Raw genomic sequence first — 19,478 nt, 5'->3', positions numbered from 1 at the left:
CAGGAGGGGTGGGGGGGGGTCTCTGGCCCCCCCCGCCAGCACCCTGCCCTGCGGCAGCTATTGGGGAAATGGGCTAAAAAACATCATCCCAACAGCACGCGTCACCTTTCCTTGCCGTTTTTTTAGGATTTTTTTCTTTTTTGTGTTTTTTTTTTTTTTTAAGCTTTTTAAACTACTACTGGAAGAGTTTTTATTTCAACAGCAACGCTTCTTTTTGTTAAAACTTTTTTTTTTCTTTTTTTTCTCTAGTTTCGCACCAATGGGGGGGGGTGGGGGGAAATAACCAACCAAAAAGAAAAAAAAATATTACAGAATATTTAATTTAGGAGAAGGTTATGGGGCTGGGGAGGGAAAGAAGGAAAAAAAAAAAAAAGAAAATATGGAAGGAAAAAAAAAAAAACCAAGTGAAAGCGCTACTCGGCTGCTCCGCATAGCATCCGGGGGCCTTCGCTGGGGAGGGGGGGGCAGCTGCTTCAGTACCTGGGGGGGAAAAAGGGGCGTTTTGGGGCAAAAAAGGGGGCTCCCCCCCTCCCGAATGGCGGCCGGGGCCTTTTCAGGCTATGGAAGGGGTCTCTGCTTACGAAGGGCTCTCGGGGTCTGAAGTCGGCCCGGGGGGTCCTGACCAGCACCCCCCCGGCATCCCGGTGGGGCGGGGGTGCCATGGGGCGGGTGGTGCCCCCCGCCAGCTGCTCCCTGGAGAGGGGGGCCATGCCCATGGCCTCGCGGGAGCGGGGGGCCGCAGTGTGGTCCCGCTGCTGTTGGGGTTGAGCCCCCCCCGGCTCCCGGGCGACGGCAAAATGCTCTTTCATCGTCCCTTGGTGGATGGTACCGTGCTCCTTGGGGAAGGCGACGCCGGCGGCGTGTTCCCCTGTGGGGGGCGGCTGGGCCGGGAAGGGGACGCCGGCGTGGTCCCCGGGTACGGGGGGCGGCGGGGGTGGCGTGGGGAAGGGGACCCCGGCGTGCTCGACGGAGGGAGGCGGTGGGACGCCGTGGGGCAGGGAGAGGGGAGCAGACGTTTCCTTGGAGAAGGGGTTGGTGTGATCCACCGCCGCCATGCGGGGAGGGACCGGGTGGTCCCTCGGGAAGAGGCCGCCGTGGTCCTTTGGGGGGGCAGGCGGGGGGCCGGCGGGCGGCCCCACCGGCTCCCGTTGGAAGGGAGTCCCGTGCTCCATGGGAGGCGGCGCGAGGGGCGGTGGCGGTGGCATATGGTGCTCAAAAGCGGGGCTGAAGTTATTCGTTCGGAAGTTGTTGACGCTCTCCTGGAAAGGGGGCACGTGCTCCTTATAGGGGGGCGGGAACCCCCCCATGCCTGGCAGCTCCGACGTCCCCGAGGGCCCGTTATCGAAGGCATTTCCCCTGCCGCTCATCTCGAACCACCCCGCCGCTCGGCTCGCCTCTCGCCCGTGTCCTCTGTTCCCCTTCCCCAGCACCCGGATGGATTCCACCGTCTGGATGGGCTCTCCTGACATCCCCCGGGTGGAGGCGTTGTGGTAACCCAGTGTTTCAATGGGGGCCCCTTTCTCCTCGGTGCTGTCGGGCAAGTCCAAGCAGGAGGAGGAGACCCTGGTCTCTATGCGGTAGTGTTCCTCCGGCGGCTGCGGCTCGCCCTTGGCAGCTCCGGATAAACTCACCCCCTCACCAGAGCTACTTTTGGAAATCTGGCCAAAATGCTTCTCCTCGGAAGGTTTACGGGAGGCGTTTTTGAGCATGTTCTTGAATTCGATGGTCGAGGTGGCAGAAATGGAAGAACCCAAGGATTTCTCCACACTCACCGCGGGGGCTCTGCCTGCGGGGCTGGAGATGGCGTTGGGAGGGGAGAAAAGCGAGCGGTGGGGCATCGAGTGGGGCGAGTCTGGGTATTGCTTCTGTGAGATGCCAGAGTGCACCACCGATTTCGTTAAGTTGTTGTGATTGGAGTCCGGCGTGAAAAACACGTCGTTCTTGCTGGGCGAAGGGGAGCCGTCAGAGGTGGAGTCGTTTCCCCGGAGGCTGTAGCTCCCGTACATCCCCGGGGAGGATGCCAGCGGGTCGCAGCTCTCGCTCTGCTCCAGAATAGACCTCATTGACTGCGGGAAGGACGACTTCATGCCAAACTCCTGCGCTCTTTGCCCGTAGTTGGACAGGACCGGCTGGTACTCTGCAGCTTCAGAGAGTTTACTGGATTTTAAGATAGACTTGGCGGGTTTCTTCTCCAGGTTTAGCATGGCCGATGGCGGCGGGCCGGAGTAATCGAAGTCGCGGTAATCTTCGTCTTCTTGAAAAGAAGTGTCGGGGTAAAACTTCTCCTGGGAGGAGTCCATTAAGGAGGAGGGTATCTCCATGCTGTCTGCAGACTGCTTGTAGAGGCCAGCCGGAGAGTCTCTGCCGAGGCCGAAGGGCCGGTAGGTGTGCACGGAATTGGGAAGTTCCTGGGGATATCCGTCGTCCCGGCTCTGAAGAGGTGACCTGGTGCTGCTGGGAGTTGAAGAACCGGGGCTCATGATTTTCGACAGCAGGGAGATGGTGTCGACGTTGCTCGACGTCGGCTTGTCCATCATCTCATCCTGGGTGGGCGTCCCGCTTCGCTCGTCGCGCACCGGTGTTCCGTCCACATTGTCCATGGAAGTGCTGGTAGGACCACGCTGGAAGTCAGATGCGTGACTTTCCGTTGCGATGCTGGACCCTAAGCTGCTGAGAATTGGAATATTCAAGTTCAGACCGCTGAAACCGGGATTTCCCTTCAGGAAATTGTGTATCTTCATCTCCAGGCTTGGAGAAGGGGGTTCCGATTCCAGCTTCGCTTTTGAAATTTCAGAGGATTGACCCAGTGAGGTTTCTGTTGGCAAAAGGGAAGAAGGAGTGGGAGGGTGGGAACTGGGAAATCCCAGGGAATTGGTTGGCGGCTTAAAACTGGAGCTCGACAGCCCTGGGGTATGTCCAACGGGAGCCTTATTAACTGAAGTTGAGGAAACCTCAGCAGCAGACGAGTTTGGAGAATAACCAAAACTCTTGGATATAAAGGACTGAGTATTGGAAGGAATATTCCTCCCCTTCACGCAAGGAACAGTCGTGTTGGCTGGTGATGCTGAAGTGCTCTGCGCCGCAGTTTCACTTGACTGAACGGTATTTCCAGCAACACTCTGAAGTAAGGATGACAAACCTGGGGAAAAAAAAAAAAGGAACGCTGCAGTCAGGTATTTGGGTAAGAGGCGAGGCAACCCGAGCTGCCGACCAGGGAAAGGTTTCCATATTTGTACGGCAAATGTCATTCCTTAAAACGACTTCGTGTTTTAGCCAGGAAAATGATTGGATTTTGCTGCATTAATATTGAAGTTAACACCCACTGAACTTTTGCCAAAGGCTCAGATTGATTTATAAATTACAACATACATCCGAGTAAGCTGGGCAATAACTCAGCCTGGCTTTGTAGCCAGGTGTGAAAAACATGGTGCTACCGATCGGGGTTACACACGCAAGGTGCAGAAGCAGGAGTGCACCTCTGGGAAGGTTTCTGCTCTAAAGAAGCGCTCTCGGGAGCGCAGGGAAACCACAAAGACCTGTTGTGGGCTCCTGTCCTCCTGGATAAGTGCGCTTCGGTCACGGCAAAGATACAAAGACGTACAGAAAGTAATAAAATTCAGTGGTCTGTAACATATATGCTACCTGAGAAAAAGCCATCTGCATTTGCCAAAGACGTAATACATTCCAAGTAAGTTTTTCTCCCTTCATTTTCCTTTTAGGATAAGCACAACGGCACATTTCAGTGCAGCCACTGCCACCAAACACAGAGTCAGCCACTCCCTCAAAACCCACAGTGGTACCTTGCAATGCTGGTGCAGTCTGAGTCTGGGTTTTGGAGAGAGCGGACAAAATACTTTCGGGAGTTATTTCAACTTTGGAGAGAATATTTGCTAACGGGTTGGAAGGAGCAGATGGAGTCCCCATGACAGAAGTCTTTAGGCCACTGGTAAGAGCTGTTGGGCTCGTCGGGGTTCCCGGAGAAGGTCTCGAGGCGGGACTGACACCTAGGATGGAAGCACACACCACTCATCTATGTTGCTTTGTTAACAGAAGCTTTTTTTGGCTCAAATTTTCCACAAATACAACCGCAGCAGAGCTTCACTGAGCGTGAGCGAGGAGAGGCTCACAAAGCCAACAGCTGTGCGTCAGAGAGACCGAGTCAGATCTTTTCAAGTAGTAACTCATTCACGTTTATTTTCACAATTAAAGCACGAAAAGATTACAAAACAAAACTACATTTTTAGCTCCATTAAGCAAACACCTGGGCCAGCACTGCTTCAGCACTCACCTGTATTTTTCATTACAGACGTTAAACTGCTCAGAATGGAGCTGATCTTGGCCAGGTCCACGTTGGCCAGGTTGGGCAACGCTAGTGCTGGCGATGGAGGGACGGGTGCTGCGCTCACCGCCTTGGGAGCCGGGGGAGTCGCAGGAGTCTGGGCAGGTGTTGTCACTGTCACCGAGGTTGTGCCTGCCGCCGGGGTAGACGGCGCTGCTTTGGGGACACTTTCAGCCTTGGCGGGGGCCGAAGCTGGAGCAGTCTGCTTCTCCTTCCTCTCTTCCACTGCATCAGAGAGGGGGAGAACAAGACCAAAACTGTCACTCTGAGCAACCTGATCTAGTGGGAGATGTCCATGCTTATGGCAGGGGGGATGGACTAGATGGCGTTTAAAAATCCCTTCCAACCCAAACCATTCTGGAATTCTCTGTCCCCAAAGTATTACTTAGGGTACAAGATTTTCAAGGGGATACTCATCATTAGGCATGGTAGGTCTGATTCCCGAAGGCTATGTAAAAGCGTATTCCATGAGTGGTCTGGGAGATGGGAACAATCACAGCTAAATCAGGACTTTCCTGCTCGTGGGCAGGAGATGGAAACCCGACAGTACCAATCTGCAGCCCAACAAGGGCTTTGTGCCTGCGCTACATCCCAGATGAGGCTTGAAAGGGCTGCTTTCTCTCAATGTAATTTCCACACAAAAATTACTCCCGCAGAACGTACCAATAATTTTAGATGTATCATCCTCCACATCAGAGAGCTCCATGTCTTCCACATCCCGATTATCTGTCACAGGCTCTGGAGATATCATCTTGCGGCTTCCAACCACCGGAGAGCGGGAGCTGTCCTCCTCCCCCATCCCCTGGAAAGGAGACTCGGAGCCCGTTGGCGATGGGGCGTCCATACTTGGAGAAGGAACCGGAGACTCCTCTGGATCGGGAAGCGTTGCTTTCAACTGGTCTAGCTTTTTCTTTAGATTGCTCACTCGATTGGCAAATGTTTTATAAGCCTAAGAAGGAAAGGACATCGGACTGAGTATCTCTTATCTGAAGAGAGCATGATGCTGCCATCACTTCCGTAACAAAAGTAACACACAGCCTTAGAAAAGCACTTTGAATTACCTGCACCCTGCAGGGAAAGCTCTGCTCTAAGAACTCAACTTTTCAGTGACTTGTAGAGCAGCGACCACAAAAAAAGGGGAAGGTGAAACCTTTCTTCCAGTGACTTATAACAGTTTTCACTAAAAAAATGTTTTCTAATAAATACGTTGCCTTTTTTTTGGTAGGGTTAGGGGGGATTGGTTGTTTTTACAATGCTGAATTCTTTCTTTATCTAGTTCGCATACTGATCACAACTTGTGCAGTTTCTAGAACTCAGGATTTGTTAGACGAACCGTAATTTTGTCCCTGTTTAAAGATGCAGAGGGGCTACAAAATTCCAGCAACGTACAAGAATTGAGCTCTGACCCACGGATTTTTGTAGCATCTCCTTTTCTTGCCTGACATCTCAACCGTGCTCTCTTTTGAAACCATTTGTATGACCATCACACCAAACTTCTTCATTTGTCAATAGAGATACTGAGTTTCTAGCCTCCGAGATGCTCAGCAGACACGGGCGGACATCGATTTGCCTGAGGGGGATGGAGGAACAGCACACTTACATTTGCCACCACCTTGACCTCCTTATACTGCGCTTCATAAAATATACCGGCATTCTCCAGTGCTTCAGTGAGAGAGGGGCCATTTTTCACTTGCTTGTCTAAGCCATTTACAAACTCTTCCAGCTTTGAACTTGCTTCTTCAAACTCCTTGGAGAATTTCTTTCCTCCTGTTTTGTCTGCAAGGAGATTAACACCATGTAAATAAGCTGCCACCTGCCAAATGGGAAATCCGCGCTCAGAAACACAGCCCCAACAGCAGCAACTGGGAAGTTCAGACAAGGGACACTGCAACCCACCATACACTCCCCAGTTCATCTACCGGTATCCATTAAAAACAAGAGGCCAAGTTGCTAGTAGTCTATATTGGTTTCGAACTAGTTATTAGTGATAAATAAATTCAAGACATAGAAGTGTAAAATTTTACTCTTTCAACTTTCATTTCGGAAGAGGCAAAGATCTTGAGTTTTATTTTTCCTTCGTTACCATATTCCAAGGGTTCCTAACATCACCGGGGGTCACAACATCTATGACTGTAACCATTTTCAAAGACTGCAGTCACGGATTACCAAGCACAGCTAGAGCTATCTACCGTTTTACAATTAAATTTCCTGTTAATATGGCTCAAGGTAACGCACTTCATTCACCCCCAATATGTGCTGCTTGCTATTGGACTCACAGTTGGCATTCTCAAACTATAGCCATTGATGGATGCCTTAACTAACTTAAATCCGTAATTATTTAAGGGGTTTGGAATTAGGAACAATGCATGTTTTAACAGTATATGAGGGTATGTCTGAAGAGTACAAAATACATCATCATTGCTGCTTTGTTTGAGCTCTGTATCTGCAGGTTCCTAGGAGCAGGTTCAAATTAACCTGTTAACCTAAACCAACAGTTTTAGGCTCCTGCTTAGCGGTTCTTAACCGCACTTTGAAATTTTGGCATTTTACCAACAGTCTGATTTCTGGTCTAAGCTCAACAGAATGATGTTGCTCCTACAACTGTCAGAATACGTATTTGCACCTCCTTCAACTAATTTGGGTTTTGTATCTTCTACACTGTCTTTACCTTTTAAGCATTTAAGTGTTTCAGTGCTGCATACATCCACTCTCATAGTGGAAAGCTGCTTCTCTTTCAGTTCTATCTGGTCTTCCGAGCGCTTATACAGTAGCAGTTCATCAATGAGAGACTGTGGCTGAAAAATAACCAAATAAGAAAAGCATCCTCATCACATTCCACAGAAGAGAAGCCTGGCTGCACAGAGCTTACTGCACAGACCTGCTTCAGCGACAAATAACGCTCCGTTTCAAGACCATTTCCAAACAAGAGCAGACACAAACTGTGCCAATCTCTGGAATTTTAGCCTCAAGTCATACAGCTCAGTGCACTCGGGCTCAAGGAAGGGCTGTAATTCTGGCTATGATTGCTAAGAGTAGGCACAGGCCTTTTTTCTTTTCCTTTTTTTAACTCTACTGGTGTCCATGCATTTTATTAACACACCACACTCCTTCGGGGCACCTAATTTAGATCATTTTCTTGCTACCAACTCCTCAGCCACCTGCCTAGGTTTCAGCTGGGAGAGAGTTAATCTCCCTCCTAGTAGCTGCCATGTTTTGGATGTAGTAGGAGAAGAATGCTGTTAACACCATTTTGGTTATTGCTAAGTAATGTTTATATTAAATTAAGCACTTTTTCAGCTTCCCGTAGAAGCTGAGATGAAGCACGGACAGGACAAGCTGGCCAGAGGAATATTCCGTATCACAGACACCATGCTCAGTATATAAACGGGGGTTGGCCGGGGTGCAGGGATCCATGATCGCTGCTCGGGACGGGCTGGGCAACCCATCACTGGGTGGCGAGAGCAACCGTACTGCATCGCTTATTTTGTATATTCTTTTACCGTTATTATTACCTTACTGTTCTATTAAAATGCTTTTATCTCAACCCACAAGGTATTTTTTCCTCCTTTTCTCCCTAGCCTACTGCAGGGACGGAGGGGATGTGAGTGGTCCTAGCTGCTGGCTGGCGTTAAACCACAACAGCTCCCCTAAACTCCCCCTCCATTTCGAGGATCTGACTGCACGTTAACAGCCAGCCCCTTGAAGCACAGGACCCGGGGACTTAAGCTACAGCCCAAGGACGGAGGTTAGTGCAACAGAATATTTCCGCTCGCAGACTTACTCTGAATTCAGCAACAATCTTGGACTTCAAAGCAGCTTTCGGGTTCGTGGATGCTGTTGGAATAAAGAAAAAGTATAAAGAAACTAAGGAACTACACCCCAGCTAAAAGTAAGTCACAAAAGGCAGTTCTAATAGAAAATACTTTAACGTAATTCAATGAAAGACTCGCAAGCTGTTGTTACTCTTTATGTTTTCCGCTCCACACAGATGACCCTCAATGCTCTGGCTTTCCATTAGCTAAACAGGACCCGATCACGTGCAACTAGATTTTGACTGAGGTCAACAAATTATACGATTGCCTTTTTTTTTTTTTTCCAAACATGCTATAAAAATTTACTGTGCATACCTTGTCCAGCTCTACCATTGTGAGGACAAGTCCCTGCAAGGGTTGATTTAACACCTGAGGAGTTTATGCCTCTCTACAAGGAAGGTAATATTATTTCCTAAGTGACAAACTTAGAGCTGACACGGGCACCCCAGCGTTTCCTTCAGACGAGGTCTCCCTGCTGCACTTACTAGGCCTAATCATGCTTTTAACCCTGAAAACTCTTGCGCCTTTATTCTGACATCTTATTAACAGAGACGGGGGAATGAATCCCACTGTCAAGAGACACTAAATCCATTGGTTTCTGGACAAAACAGAAGAAACATCTGATAAGAAGCAAAATGCTAAACCCTTCATCCATGCTGAATACAGCACATTTTTGTTTGGGAAAGCAGCTTGTGATGTTAAGCCAAGTAATAAACTCTTTTGTTAACCTTCTGATCTCAGCACTTGTACAGGCGGGTGCACACCACATCTCACACCTAACCTTCCACCATCTCACTTTACGGACCGTTCAAGGCTCTATCGGATAATGAGATTAGTAAAACTGGTATATTATAAATGCATTTCCTGCTAGACTGCACTCCCGGTACTGTTGGACGGAACAGTTCGTTATCTGCACTGCCAGCTTCCAGTTTTCTTTTATTCTAGCACCTAGTTTGGTGTTGAAGATGTGTTCCCGAGCACGAAGGTAGTGTCCACCTTCTGCTGCCAAAGCACACGGTTCTGTCTGTCTTCTCGCCATCTCTGAATAGTCTAATGCCAGTTTCCAAGAGGTTCCACCAGCTCTTTCCTCTGCTGGTCATAGCCTCTGCTCTCATAAAGATTTATTTTTTATTTTATTTTCATACTTCATTCCTTTAAAAAGTGGTTCTCTAGCAACAACTCCTTGGTGCTTTACATATTAGTCTGTAAGGAGCTTTACAAGCCTGGAAGACGCATGCTGGCTCGTGTTTTAGTCCAGGTACTTTGCCCGGTTCGGGCGAGCCTTTCTTTCTTCCTCAAGAAGGCAATTTCTACATTAGTTCAGAGAGTTCACATTGTTTCCTTACTTTGCGATTTCTTCCACGGCTTATTCGGTTGTTTGTTCAGAGTTTCTTTCAGCTGCTTCTGAGTTTTGAAAGTGGTACCTGGAAAACATTTCATTTTTTGCAGTCTGGCATTATGGGATTCCTTCACCAATCTGGTTTGTGGTGCCGTACGGTTGCACGGTAAAAGAGTGAACAGAAATTTGTTTTAAAACACCTAGACCAACTTCCTTAGAGGAGCTGCTGGATGCCCAAGAGAACCCAAGTTTACTCAGGAATACAGCAACCTGTGGGGTGGTCTTCCATTTTTAAATCAAGTTTCTGTTTGCCCTTACAGTAAAAAGGAAAAAACATAAGGCATCTAAAAATAAAACTATACCGCTCGGCTCTTTAGGTAGACTTTTAGTGTTCAACAGGCAAGTAACGCAAGTCGGGAAAACAGCCACAGTACCTAATTTATAAATAATCTGAAATATTTTTGGTTTCAAGTAACAAAAATTAGAGATTTCAGAACACGCACATAAACTTCACTTCTCAACATGCAACACCCAACGGAAGCCTCTTCACATGCCAAAGCCTGAACCCGAGACACCGCGTTTCTCCTGCCGGGACAACAACTGGCTCTCAAAACCACACGTGAGGATTTCCTGAAGCACCTTTAGCTCTTAATGATGTTACCAAGTAAAACAGAAACGTGGACTAATTTCCATCAAGTATTTGAGTATCGGCTAATTTCTGGTTTTAACTGACTACACGTGTTTCCCGTTAACATTAGCCATTTCAGCTTTTAAGCAGAGCTCTTTCGTAAGTACGTGAGGACACTTCACCCTCCAGCTTTGCTTCCAGCCTCTTTTCTACACCACAAATATTATTAGTAAAAACAACTTATTGCTAAAAGGGACTCAAAGGTAGAGCCAGGGACACAAGCCCTCTACCAGGGCACCCTGTTCAGGGCCTGCAGGACCACTTCACCTTCTGTTTACTCTCGGCTGGAACAGCTCCAGCGTACGTGAAAGGATTCAGAGCTGCCTTTGGAAAGGTACAAAAAACGTGAAGCAGATGAATTCAGTGCTGCTCACACACTACACCTCGCTATTTTAAAAGTCTGCGTGAGGTGCAAATGCAGAAAGAACAGATACACACAATAAACTCATTTTACTCAGCGATTCCAGGCATTAGTTTGGAAGGTGAGAAATGCAAAGCGTAAGCAACTTACTCAGAGCTTCTTTTAGTGCCAAAATGGTTTCCTCAGGGTACACGTTTCTGTCCTCCCAGATTTTGAAGATTCTTTCGATAGATTTGGAAACAGATGGATCCCTGAAAAAGAAGAGCACATTGGGTACTCCTTCTCCCCAACACTGTAATTTCTTGTGATTCTAGAATGGATAATGATGTAAATAATTATGTATTTAAATCAAAACTTTAAAAGACCCTTCAGACTGGGAAGTTCTCTGTCCAGGTGACGGCTTTAGTTCTGCTGCAAGGGGTCCAAGCGAGACCAAGACAGCAAGTAATGCTTTCTTCTCTCTTTTGCTTTGGTAGCTGATACTCCCAGAATTTTTTCTCCCTCCTCCTCATTGTTGGCATCTATTAATGGTATTTTCAACTCTCTCTTCTGGCAACTTACATTTAAATTAAAGCTAATGAGCAGTCCAACTTTAACCTTTTCCCTGCCTCATGCTACGTTCAACCATCTGCCTTTTTCCATTCCACAGACACACAGACCAGCAACATCGTGTTACTACTAAGGAGCTGCTGTGTATTTTTACTACGTCCTGCCCCTTAAGGACCATCTGGTTAGAGGAAGATTCGGAACCAGAATGAAGGGCAGCAAGGCACCCTGCAGTAACGATGGGACAGGGCTCCTGGACACGTGCCAGCGCAAGGCCTTTTCAGCCCACGTTACTCTCATGAATTAAAGTCCCCGATTTCCAGCAGGGCACAAAACCACCTTTGAGAACGCGTTACCTTGAAGGGAATTAACATTTCAGCAGCACAGGAGCCAGAGAGAAGCTCACAGGAGCCAGGCAGGGATTAGACTGGCATCTGCGATGCTTGTTCTCATGGTGGTCGACCACAGGCAGATCCCTGGAGATCACAAAGACCTCCTCCTCTTCCTCCCTGTCTTGTCACACCCCTCCTTGCTGCGAGCACTTCCCTGAGTCTGCCACCAGCAGCACGAGCCACCGGTGCCTACAGAGCTACAGGACATGCACCTATTGGTGCAAGACTCACCCCTCGCACCACTTCACAGGATAATTTTACTCAAATGAGACCCCCACACAAATTAAAAGCCAGCTCTAGCACGCTCCTTGTAGAAAAGCTCAAACCCACACAGTTGTATGAACAAAATCCTTGAAATTTTGAATTTTGCTGATGTCCCTAGAGAGTTTGAGATGTCAGAAGAAAAATCCGACTTTGAGCCATTCAGCCTTCCAACACACCGTTACTTACTTCACTAGCGAAGCAGCTTCAGGAAGCACTTCTGCAAACGTATCACGAAAAACAATTGCATTTTTTCTCTTGCAGTTCTGTATGACATCATTGGCCAAGTAAAAAAGGTTCAGTCGATGAGGAAAGGCAGCTAAAGACAGAAACAAAATTCAGATTCATCATCAAGTAGTCACGTCAGACGCGTTTTGGTAACAACATTTAAATGCCTGCTTTAGGGGTTTTTTTCAGCATTTCTGTCAACAGTGCGTCCAACGGGCAAGTCCAACAGTCAAAACTGGGGAGTCGAGAGGAAATCTTCAATTTACAAACCGTTTCCAGATCTTCCCAAAAACTAAATCATGTTTGTTAACGTCAAGCCTTGACTCTGGCTTAGAAAGGACACAAAAAGCCATCGACCCTGTGCTATTTCTACAATACCCGTGCTGGGAAAGGGACTGCACAGCCAGAAAGATCAGCATCGCCCACGGTAAGAGGCCGAACACAAAACGGCACGAACTTCTGCAACCACTCCAGACTGTGTGGCTGGTCTGGTCTCTGAAGCTCCAGCATCACTCCATTTGCCTACTGACTCCGTGCAATCTCTTGTTTAATAACTTAGAAAATGTGAATAAGTGGCCTCTAAGAAACACCATGTATAAATCTCCCTTTTTTTAAGCTGCAATAGCTTGAAATCATCTCTAAGATCGGCAGCATTGTCAGGGAGGTTTTACCAGGCACGTACCTATGTTCATGGCTGTCCAGAAGGCCCTTACTACAGACAGGGAGAGACCTTCTCCACATCCCTTTAAATGCCTCCTATTAATAAAGCAACGTTTATTGATATGTTTAAAAAGCGCTGCCAGTTCCTTGGAGGCGACTGCCTGGATGGCTCTTTCCATCGTGCAATTTAACGCCAGCTTTTGTGCGGCCCACAAAGGACCCTGGATCCCCATTCCTTCTCCTCCAGAGACTGATTTTGCCAAAAATACCTCCCCTGTCCCCATCGAGCCGGCGCTGACCTTTGCACCCAGACCTCCCACCCACAGCCGGACTCCAAACAACGCACCTCTGATCCTCCTTACACTCAGCTCTGAATTTAATTATTTCACCAAACCTCTTCTTCTGTCGGCCAGTAACAGCGCTTGTAGTGCAGTAAGCTCATCCACATGCTAATTAGCCGCTTCACTTAATTTAATGACACAATATGAGGATTTCAATATAGGAATGCTGACAATAGACGGTTTTGTTTCACGTGCCCGTGAGCTCTATCAGGCTCCCACCTTTCCAGCCGCATTAGTAATCAGAGTTTTTAACTACAAATCCCTTCATTCTCTATCCCGCTTCATTTTCCAGTTGCCCCTACTCTGGCAGAGCCTCTTCCCGCGGCACAACTGCACCTCGCAGCTCTCCTGGTCTCTGGGTTTCCCATCGAGAAACTCTTAACATCATCCCTGGTCCAGAGTCTGTGGTGGGAGCTTACCCTGACTGACACCACTCCCGTGTTCACGACCGGTCGCAGGAAAACCCCAAACCACCCACCATGGCCATTCAATCTCCTCCTGCTCAAAACCAACCCGAAATAAAGCCAGGAATTTCACAAAACTCATTTGTGCCTAAGGAAGAACCACCCCATGAGTATTTTCCAGCCAGCAGTCAGCTCGCATGCTTTTATTGGAAACTGATTGTTAAATTTTATCGCCTCCCTCTTTTCCAATATTCCTCTCCGACACGGAGAAGAGGGTCAGTGGCCACCATCAGACTGCTGGCAAGGAGTCCATCAAAGTAGGAGCGTAGCCACAGAAATCGAGCATTAGTTCATTTTTAGCATACTGAACGCAATTGTTTAAAAGCCTTATTATAAGGCAGAGAAACCCTGCTCACGAATGACACGGTGTGCCATGGGAAGCTGGGCATGAAACGCTGGTGCTTTCTGGGATTCACCTCTGTGCACAATTCTTGCTCGTGCTCTCCCACGCCTTTCCTGCAGGAGGGCTCCATCCCGGCTGAGGAATCGGCACCAGGGAAGCAGACCTGTGTCCAGCACACACCGAGCACAGGCAGTCAGCGAGCTTGCTTTAAAAGCTCACGCCAGGAACACATGCTGACCTACTGATACACTGAAGGATAATTTAGCGACGTGGTTGTTCAAAATGGAGATCCTTCACAGAAGGCAGCCTCCTGAGTAAAGCAAAGCTGAGGACACATGCAAGGGCTTAGTTTGGTTTGATCGCCAAATCCTCAACAGGTTGATGCTGCAAAGCGAAGAGACTCCACAAGCCCCTGCAAGCGGCACTGATTCTTCTTGCTCGTTGCTGGTGCCCACTGAGTGTCGCCACAGACTGGTGGGTGAGCAACAAGCATCGTCCAGCCCCAAATGCAGGGCAGGAACAGCACAGTGGGTCAACGGGACAGCCAGCCCCCGGGATGGCCCAAAGTGCGAGACCCAAACCCGGCCTCCCCCAGCACCGCAGCCGGTTTCTCACCTGTTTCTCACGGCTTCTTACATATTTTCCAAATACTTTTTGCTGGATGTTATTTTTCACCATTCCCACCAGGCTACTTCAACACCTCTCTGGCAGCTGCTGTGTCAAGGAGTCTCTGCTCCCATGTCCCAGAATAATCTTTTATAGCAACAAACACAACCCAAGGTTTCCTTACCAGAAACTGTTATTTACAACCTTCAGCCTAAACGTGCTTACCCAGCAGACCGGGGTTTGTTTGTTTGAGCGAGAAGCGGAGCCAGGAGCACTCTGCTCTGCCCGGAGGGTTGGAAATCCAACCGGAGCGGTGCTGCACTCTCCTGGCTTCGCAAAATGATTCGGAGCCAGCTTTCCCCAAAACGCCAGCCTCAATAATCTATCAGATCATCATCTCATCAAAATGGGGTTTCTGCAATTTAATTAAAATCCAGCACTCCACTGCTAATTCACCCGCGGGTCACTGGATGCTCCTTCTATCCCAGCGATGTTATCCACCAGCAGAGATAGCACTGATTTCAGATCTTATGACATAAAGGAAAACAGATCTTAACAGATACAAACCTTTAATTTAAACAATTCAACATATACACAGCCTTCAAATGCAGCAGAAAAACCCGGAGCCAACTTCAAGAGAAATGCCAAACGCTTGGAGCATGGCTCGCACCATCACCTCCACCACCATTCCACAAGGCTGAACGCAGACCTCAGCCAAGACAGAATTAATTTAGCTCCTCAATTTAGAACTAATATTTATAAAACAAGATTCACCCTAATCGCACAGTAGGGAAAAAAAAAAAAATCTATGCTAGACCAATACTTAGGCTATGGACAAACTGCATGAAGCACCTTTGGGTCCAAAATGCACTTTGGACAAGGGGTTTCAACAACGTTATGCAACTGGCCACATCTGATGGGTGAACGGCTTCTTAATTACTCTTAGACTATCTCGGCTTAAACCAGAGAGGAAATATAGACAAGAAAAAGGCAATTTTATAACTGAGCCCACCCTAGCTTTTTGCCGAGCTCCAGGATGGCTGCCTGCTCCACCAACCGATGTCTCCGCATGGCCAGCATGCCATGCATCCAATTTAACTCGCATTTAAGAGCTCCTCGCATGAACCCACCAACAAGATGACCCACCTGCATGAAAGCTCTTGATTCACAACAGAAACTTCCCGGAGGTAAAGTTATCGCAGTGTTACCTCGCAGAAACATTGTGAAGCTCTTGGCCAACAACCGTGACCTGCTCACACTCAGGACAAACTTGTCCCAGGAAGGGAGATGCCCATGCTGACAGCAACATATCCAAATACCAGCAATAATTAATTTTTTTTCCCTGAAAGGACGAAATTCTTTGTCCAAATAGCAGCATCTTTGGTTAAACTGGATGTTTCACATCATCCGAAACAAATATCTAACAGTGAAGCACAGAAAAATCCTTTGAGATATGGTAAAATGCAGATGCTAGGAAATACTCACAGCAAAATGCAGCTGTTTCCTATCAAGGGCATGCAGGGGGACAGGGACTGACCAACCCCCCCGGGCAGAAGCACCCACGAGACCTCCAGCACTCAGGCAAAATCCCTTCAAAGCCTGAGGCAGGAGCACCAATTGCCCCACAGGCCAGCCCAATGTCTAGTTACTCTGATTTATAGAGGATAAAGAATAAAAACGCCCATTTCCCCCCACTACTTGACATCTTCTACAGGCCTCCTGCAAGAAGCCACCCTCAGCCACACACCGGCATTGCTGGAGGGACATCGGGCAGGAACTGCCTTACTCAAGGGTTCCACACTTAATAGAGATGAACATCTAAGAGATATGAAAGCACTGCTCCCCTGATTAAACAGGCGCCTTCATCTTCACCCGGGCAGAGCACTGAGATACAGCCCCTGATCCCACCGCATCCATCCTTCACAAGGATCTCCCTGGAAAAAGCAGATTTTCCACGTTCGTAGAAGCTTTGGAGTTAAAATATTTAAAAGCTGGAAAAGGAACACCCAAGTAAGCTGTGCTCTTCATTATTAGCACTGAACTCTTCTGGTTGGGACCGCGACTTCCCACCGTGTGAGGACACGGAGAGGCTGCAAGGTCCTTGGGGCAGAGAATGAAGTGTACCATGAAGAGAAAAGCAGGAAGAAAGCTCCATTTAAGGGGGAAGTAACCAAATAATCAGGGCTCAGGGCACGGCAGCATCACAGCTGCTGTCAAGGGTGATAAGATGTTTATGGAGGTACTTGGACAAACATGAGGGGTGTTGAGGGGAGATCCTTGTGAGGGCTGTGCAATGGAATCATGGAACAGTTTGGGTAGGAAGGGACCTTAAGGACCATCTCATCCCACTCCCTGCCCTGGGCAGGGACACCTCCCACCAGCCCAGGTTGCCCCAAGCCCCGTCCAACCTGGCCTTGAACCCCTCCAGGGATGGGGCAGCCACAGCTTCTCTGGGCAACCTGTGCCAGGGGCTCACCGCCCTCACAGCAAAGGATTTCTGCCTCACATCTCATCTCAATCTCCCCTCTTCCAGTGGAAAACCCTTCCCCCTGGTCCCATGGCTCCTCTCCCTGCTCCAGAGTCCCTCCCCAGCTTTCCTGGAGCCCCTTGAGGGACTGGAAGGGGCTCCAAGGTCTCCGCGGAGCCTTCTCTTCTCCAGGCTGAGCCCCCCCAGCTCTCTCAGCCTTGAAAGCACTCGCATCAAAATAAAACAGAAAGTCCAGGCTGTGGTACCCCCCACAGGCTGAGGGGCAGGAGATGACAGACCAGCAGCGGACGTGAGCTGGCAGGGCAGGAACAGAGCAGCAAGGGCCCTGCAAGTCGGAGCAATTAAATTACTTTTGATGAGCTTGGGAAGGAGGGAAGGAGTAACGGAGAAGTGCAAGGGAGAAGCAAGGGGCAGCATCAAAGCAGTGTCCCTGGAAGCTCAGCTGCCTTGGCCAGGAGCTGAAAGATGAATGTCAGCCACGGAGAAGCAGCAGGAGTCCAGGGCAGAGTCTCCGCTCCATGAGCCAGCAGGACGATAAACATGGGGGATCTGCACTCGCACAAAGGCTTCATGCTCCTGGCGAGCGGCTGGGCAAAGCAAGGACCTGCCCCGAGGTACAGGCAGGGAATGAGGAGCTGCGTTGTGCTGAGCCTGACCTACAGCAAGACATTCACCAAGGTCCTAGAGGAGCCAAATGGCAGCTGTGACAAGAGACGCCAAGTCCAGAGGAGTCTGCACATCCCAAGGAGAGATGGGAGCTGGATTTTGTTTGGAGGGGCATGCTCAGAGCAAGAGGGAGGAAAGGACCAAGGATGGACCTGCAGTATCCCCCAGGGGATGAGGGCTGTCAGAAGAGAGAGGATTTCCAGGAGAGGCAAACAACGACAGCAAGGCAGGATGGACCAGGACCAGCTTCTCCTCACCAGCAGGTCACAGGGACCAGAGAGCAGCCCTCAGGCTCTTACCACACTCTCTTTAACCAAGGAGTACGCGGACAAGGAAAAACACAAATCAAAATCTAGGGGACAGAGGGCCCTCCGCACTTTGCAGAAGGGCCTCGACAGAGAAAACAAACTATCCCAAACTTTACAGAGGGTTTAGCACAAACCAGAGCAACGCTTTGGGATGGGAACGTTATCTTCACGTTACTGCAAAGCTTACTTTATAACTCCTGCGACAACAGGCAAAACCTTCACGTGGCGGCGAGACAGCGGAGATAATGCCACCTTGTTTAGTCTCGTGAAAACATTAACTTTCCCACTCACGGGTCACTGCTGCGTCGCCCGTGGGCTCTTGCTAAATCCGAGAGTTGGCACCCAATTTGTGCCCACAACAGGCTGCTTTGCCCGCAGAAGGCGAGAGTGACAGTCCCTCACCCCACAATGCTTAACCATCTTCCCCCCCCAGCTCTCAAAACAACGTTTCAGAAGATCCTGGCCCCGCGCAGGCAGAACTCGGGAGGTCGAAGGTGCTGCCGTTCAGGTGCAGCCACCCAATTTGTTTTTTTCTGGGCGCGACAAGGTGATGCTGAGCAAAAACGCTGCTCAGAGGCCACGCAACCGGTTTCCGAGGGGACAGAAAACCTCAGAGATTTCACTTCGCTGCCTGACGCGGGGTCCCAAATCCCTGTCCACACCTCATCTCCTTCCCCCAACCGCAGGAGCCCACTCGCGCCCCGTCCTCGCCCCGAGGGACGCCGGGCCACGGCGAGGCGGGCGAGCACTCGCCCGAGCACAAGGGACGGTCCCCCCCTGCTGCCGGTGTGGCCCCCGCCCCGGGCCGCTTCCCCGCACTCACAGCGGCGCAGCCACTTCATCCAGTGGTAGACGATGGTGCTGTGGTGCCGCTTGTTCTCCAGGCACCAGGAGGAGAGGCCCTGGATGGACTCCATCGTGTTGGTCACCGCCTGCAGCTTCCTGTCGAGCGAGGCCTCCAGCGCCCCGGCCGAGGAGGAGGAGGCGGCGGCCGAGGAGGAGGAGGCCCGGCCGCCGCCTCCGCCGCCCGCCGCCATCTTCCCGCCCTGCTCGCCCAACCGGGCCGCGCGGAGGGCGGCGGCGGCGCGGCGCCCCCCGTTCCTCTCTCGGCCTTAGGAAAGGCGGCGGGGGCCGCGCCGCGGCGGGGCGGGGAATGCGGCGGCCCAGCCGCGGCGGGCTGAAGAGAGGAGGCGGCCGAGCGGCGCCGCCCCCCCTCCCCCCCCCCGAGGGACGATCGTTCAAGGCCGCGGACCCGTCGGGCCCGTCCCCGCAGCTGCCCCGAGCGGCGGCTGGGAGCGGCGAGCGGCGGCGGCGCAGTCACCGGCCGGCCCCCCCCGCAGGCAGCGCCCGCCCCCCCGCCGCCATTTTGTGCCGGGCTCCCTCACACGGGCCGCCGCGGCGCCCCCCCCCCACCCGCCCCGCGCCTGCGCCGCCGCGTCACCGCGCACGCGCCACCCTGCCCCCCTCCCCGCCGCGCCTGCGCCCCGCGGCCCCGCCCCTCGGCGCGTGCGCGGTGCCGCCCCCCGCTACGCAAGATGGCGGCCGCCCCCGGCCGGGCGGGGGGCATGGGGCCTGGGTACAGCCCCCGGGGCTGGAAAACAGCTGCGGCTTTAAAAAAAATAAGCATTTTACGGTG

General features: G+C 50.5%; 1 protein-coding gene across 2 annotated transcripts; it reads right to left on the bottom strand.

The window, feature by feature from the left end:
- Window positions 1-304: 304 nt before the first annotated feature.
- RPRD2 (regulation of nuclear pre-mRNA domain containing 2) lies at window positions 305-19,014 on the bottom strand. Of its 2 annotated transcripts, XM_074566329.1 has the most exons (11): window positions 18,666-19,014; window positions 11,928-12,057; window positions 10,690-10,790; window positions 9,498-9,575; window positions 8,121-8,173; window positions 7,008-7,134; window positions 5,940-6,115; window positions 5,003-5,288; window positions 4,289-4,564; window positions 3,801-4,004; window positions 305-3,139 (listed from the first exon to the last, which is right to left on the bottom strand). In XM_074566329.1, exons 1-11 carry the CDS (start codon window positions 18,877-18,879, stop codon window positions 474-476), a joined length of 4,311 nt encoding a protein of 1,436 aa, XP_074422430.1. In that variant the 5' UTR covers window positions 18,880-19,014; the 3' UTR covers window positions 305-473. The 2 variants fall into 2 exon arrangements, with proteins under 2 accessions (XP_074422430.1, XP_074422431.1); XM_074566330.1 differs by lacking the exon at window positions 9,498-9,575.
- Between the last annotated feature and the right edge of the window lie 464 nt (window positions 19,015-19,478).

Source organism: Larus michahellis, chromosome 24 (genome assembly GCF_964199755.1).
Source record: "Larus michahellis chromosome 24, bLarMic1.1, whole genome shotgun sequence".
NCBI classification, from domain to species: Eukaryota; Metazoa; Chordata; class Aves; order Charadriiformes; family Laridae; genus Larus; species Larus michahellis.
Note: the sequence above shows the minus strand (reverse complement) of the source record. Positions and strands in the feature narration are given on the sequence as shown.

What these genes read in the sequence shown, in the direction of transcription:
- RPRD2 (XM_074566329.1), bottom strand. Translation starts at nt 18,879, where the DNA reads ATGGCGGCGGGCGGCGGAGGCGGCGGCCGGGCCTCCTCCTCCTCGGCC. An exon ending in GATGAAGTGGCTGCGCCGCT is followed by an intron (nt 12,058 to 18,665) that starts GTGAGTGCGGGG and finishes TTCTGTCTTTAG; the next exon opens with CTGCCTTTCCTCATCGACTG. An exon ending in GACTGCACCAGCATTGCAAG is followed by an intron (nt 3,140 to 3,800) that starts GTACCACTGTGG and finishes TTTTTTCCCCAG; the next exon opens with GTTTGTCATCCTTACTTCAG.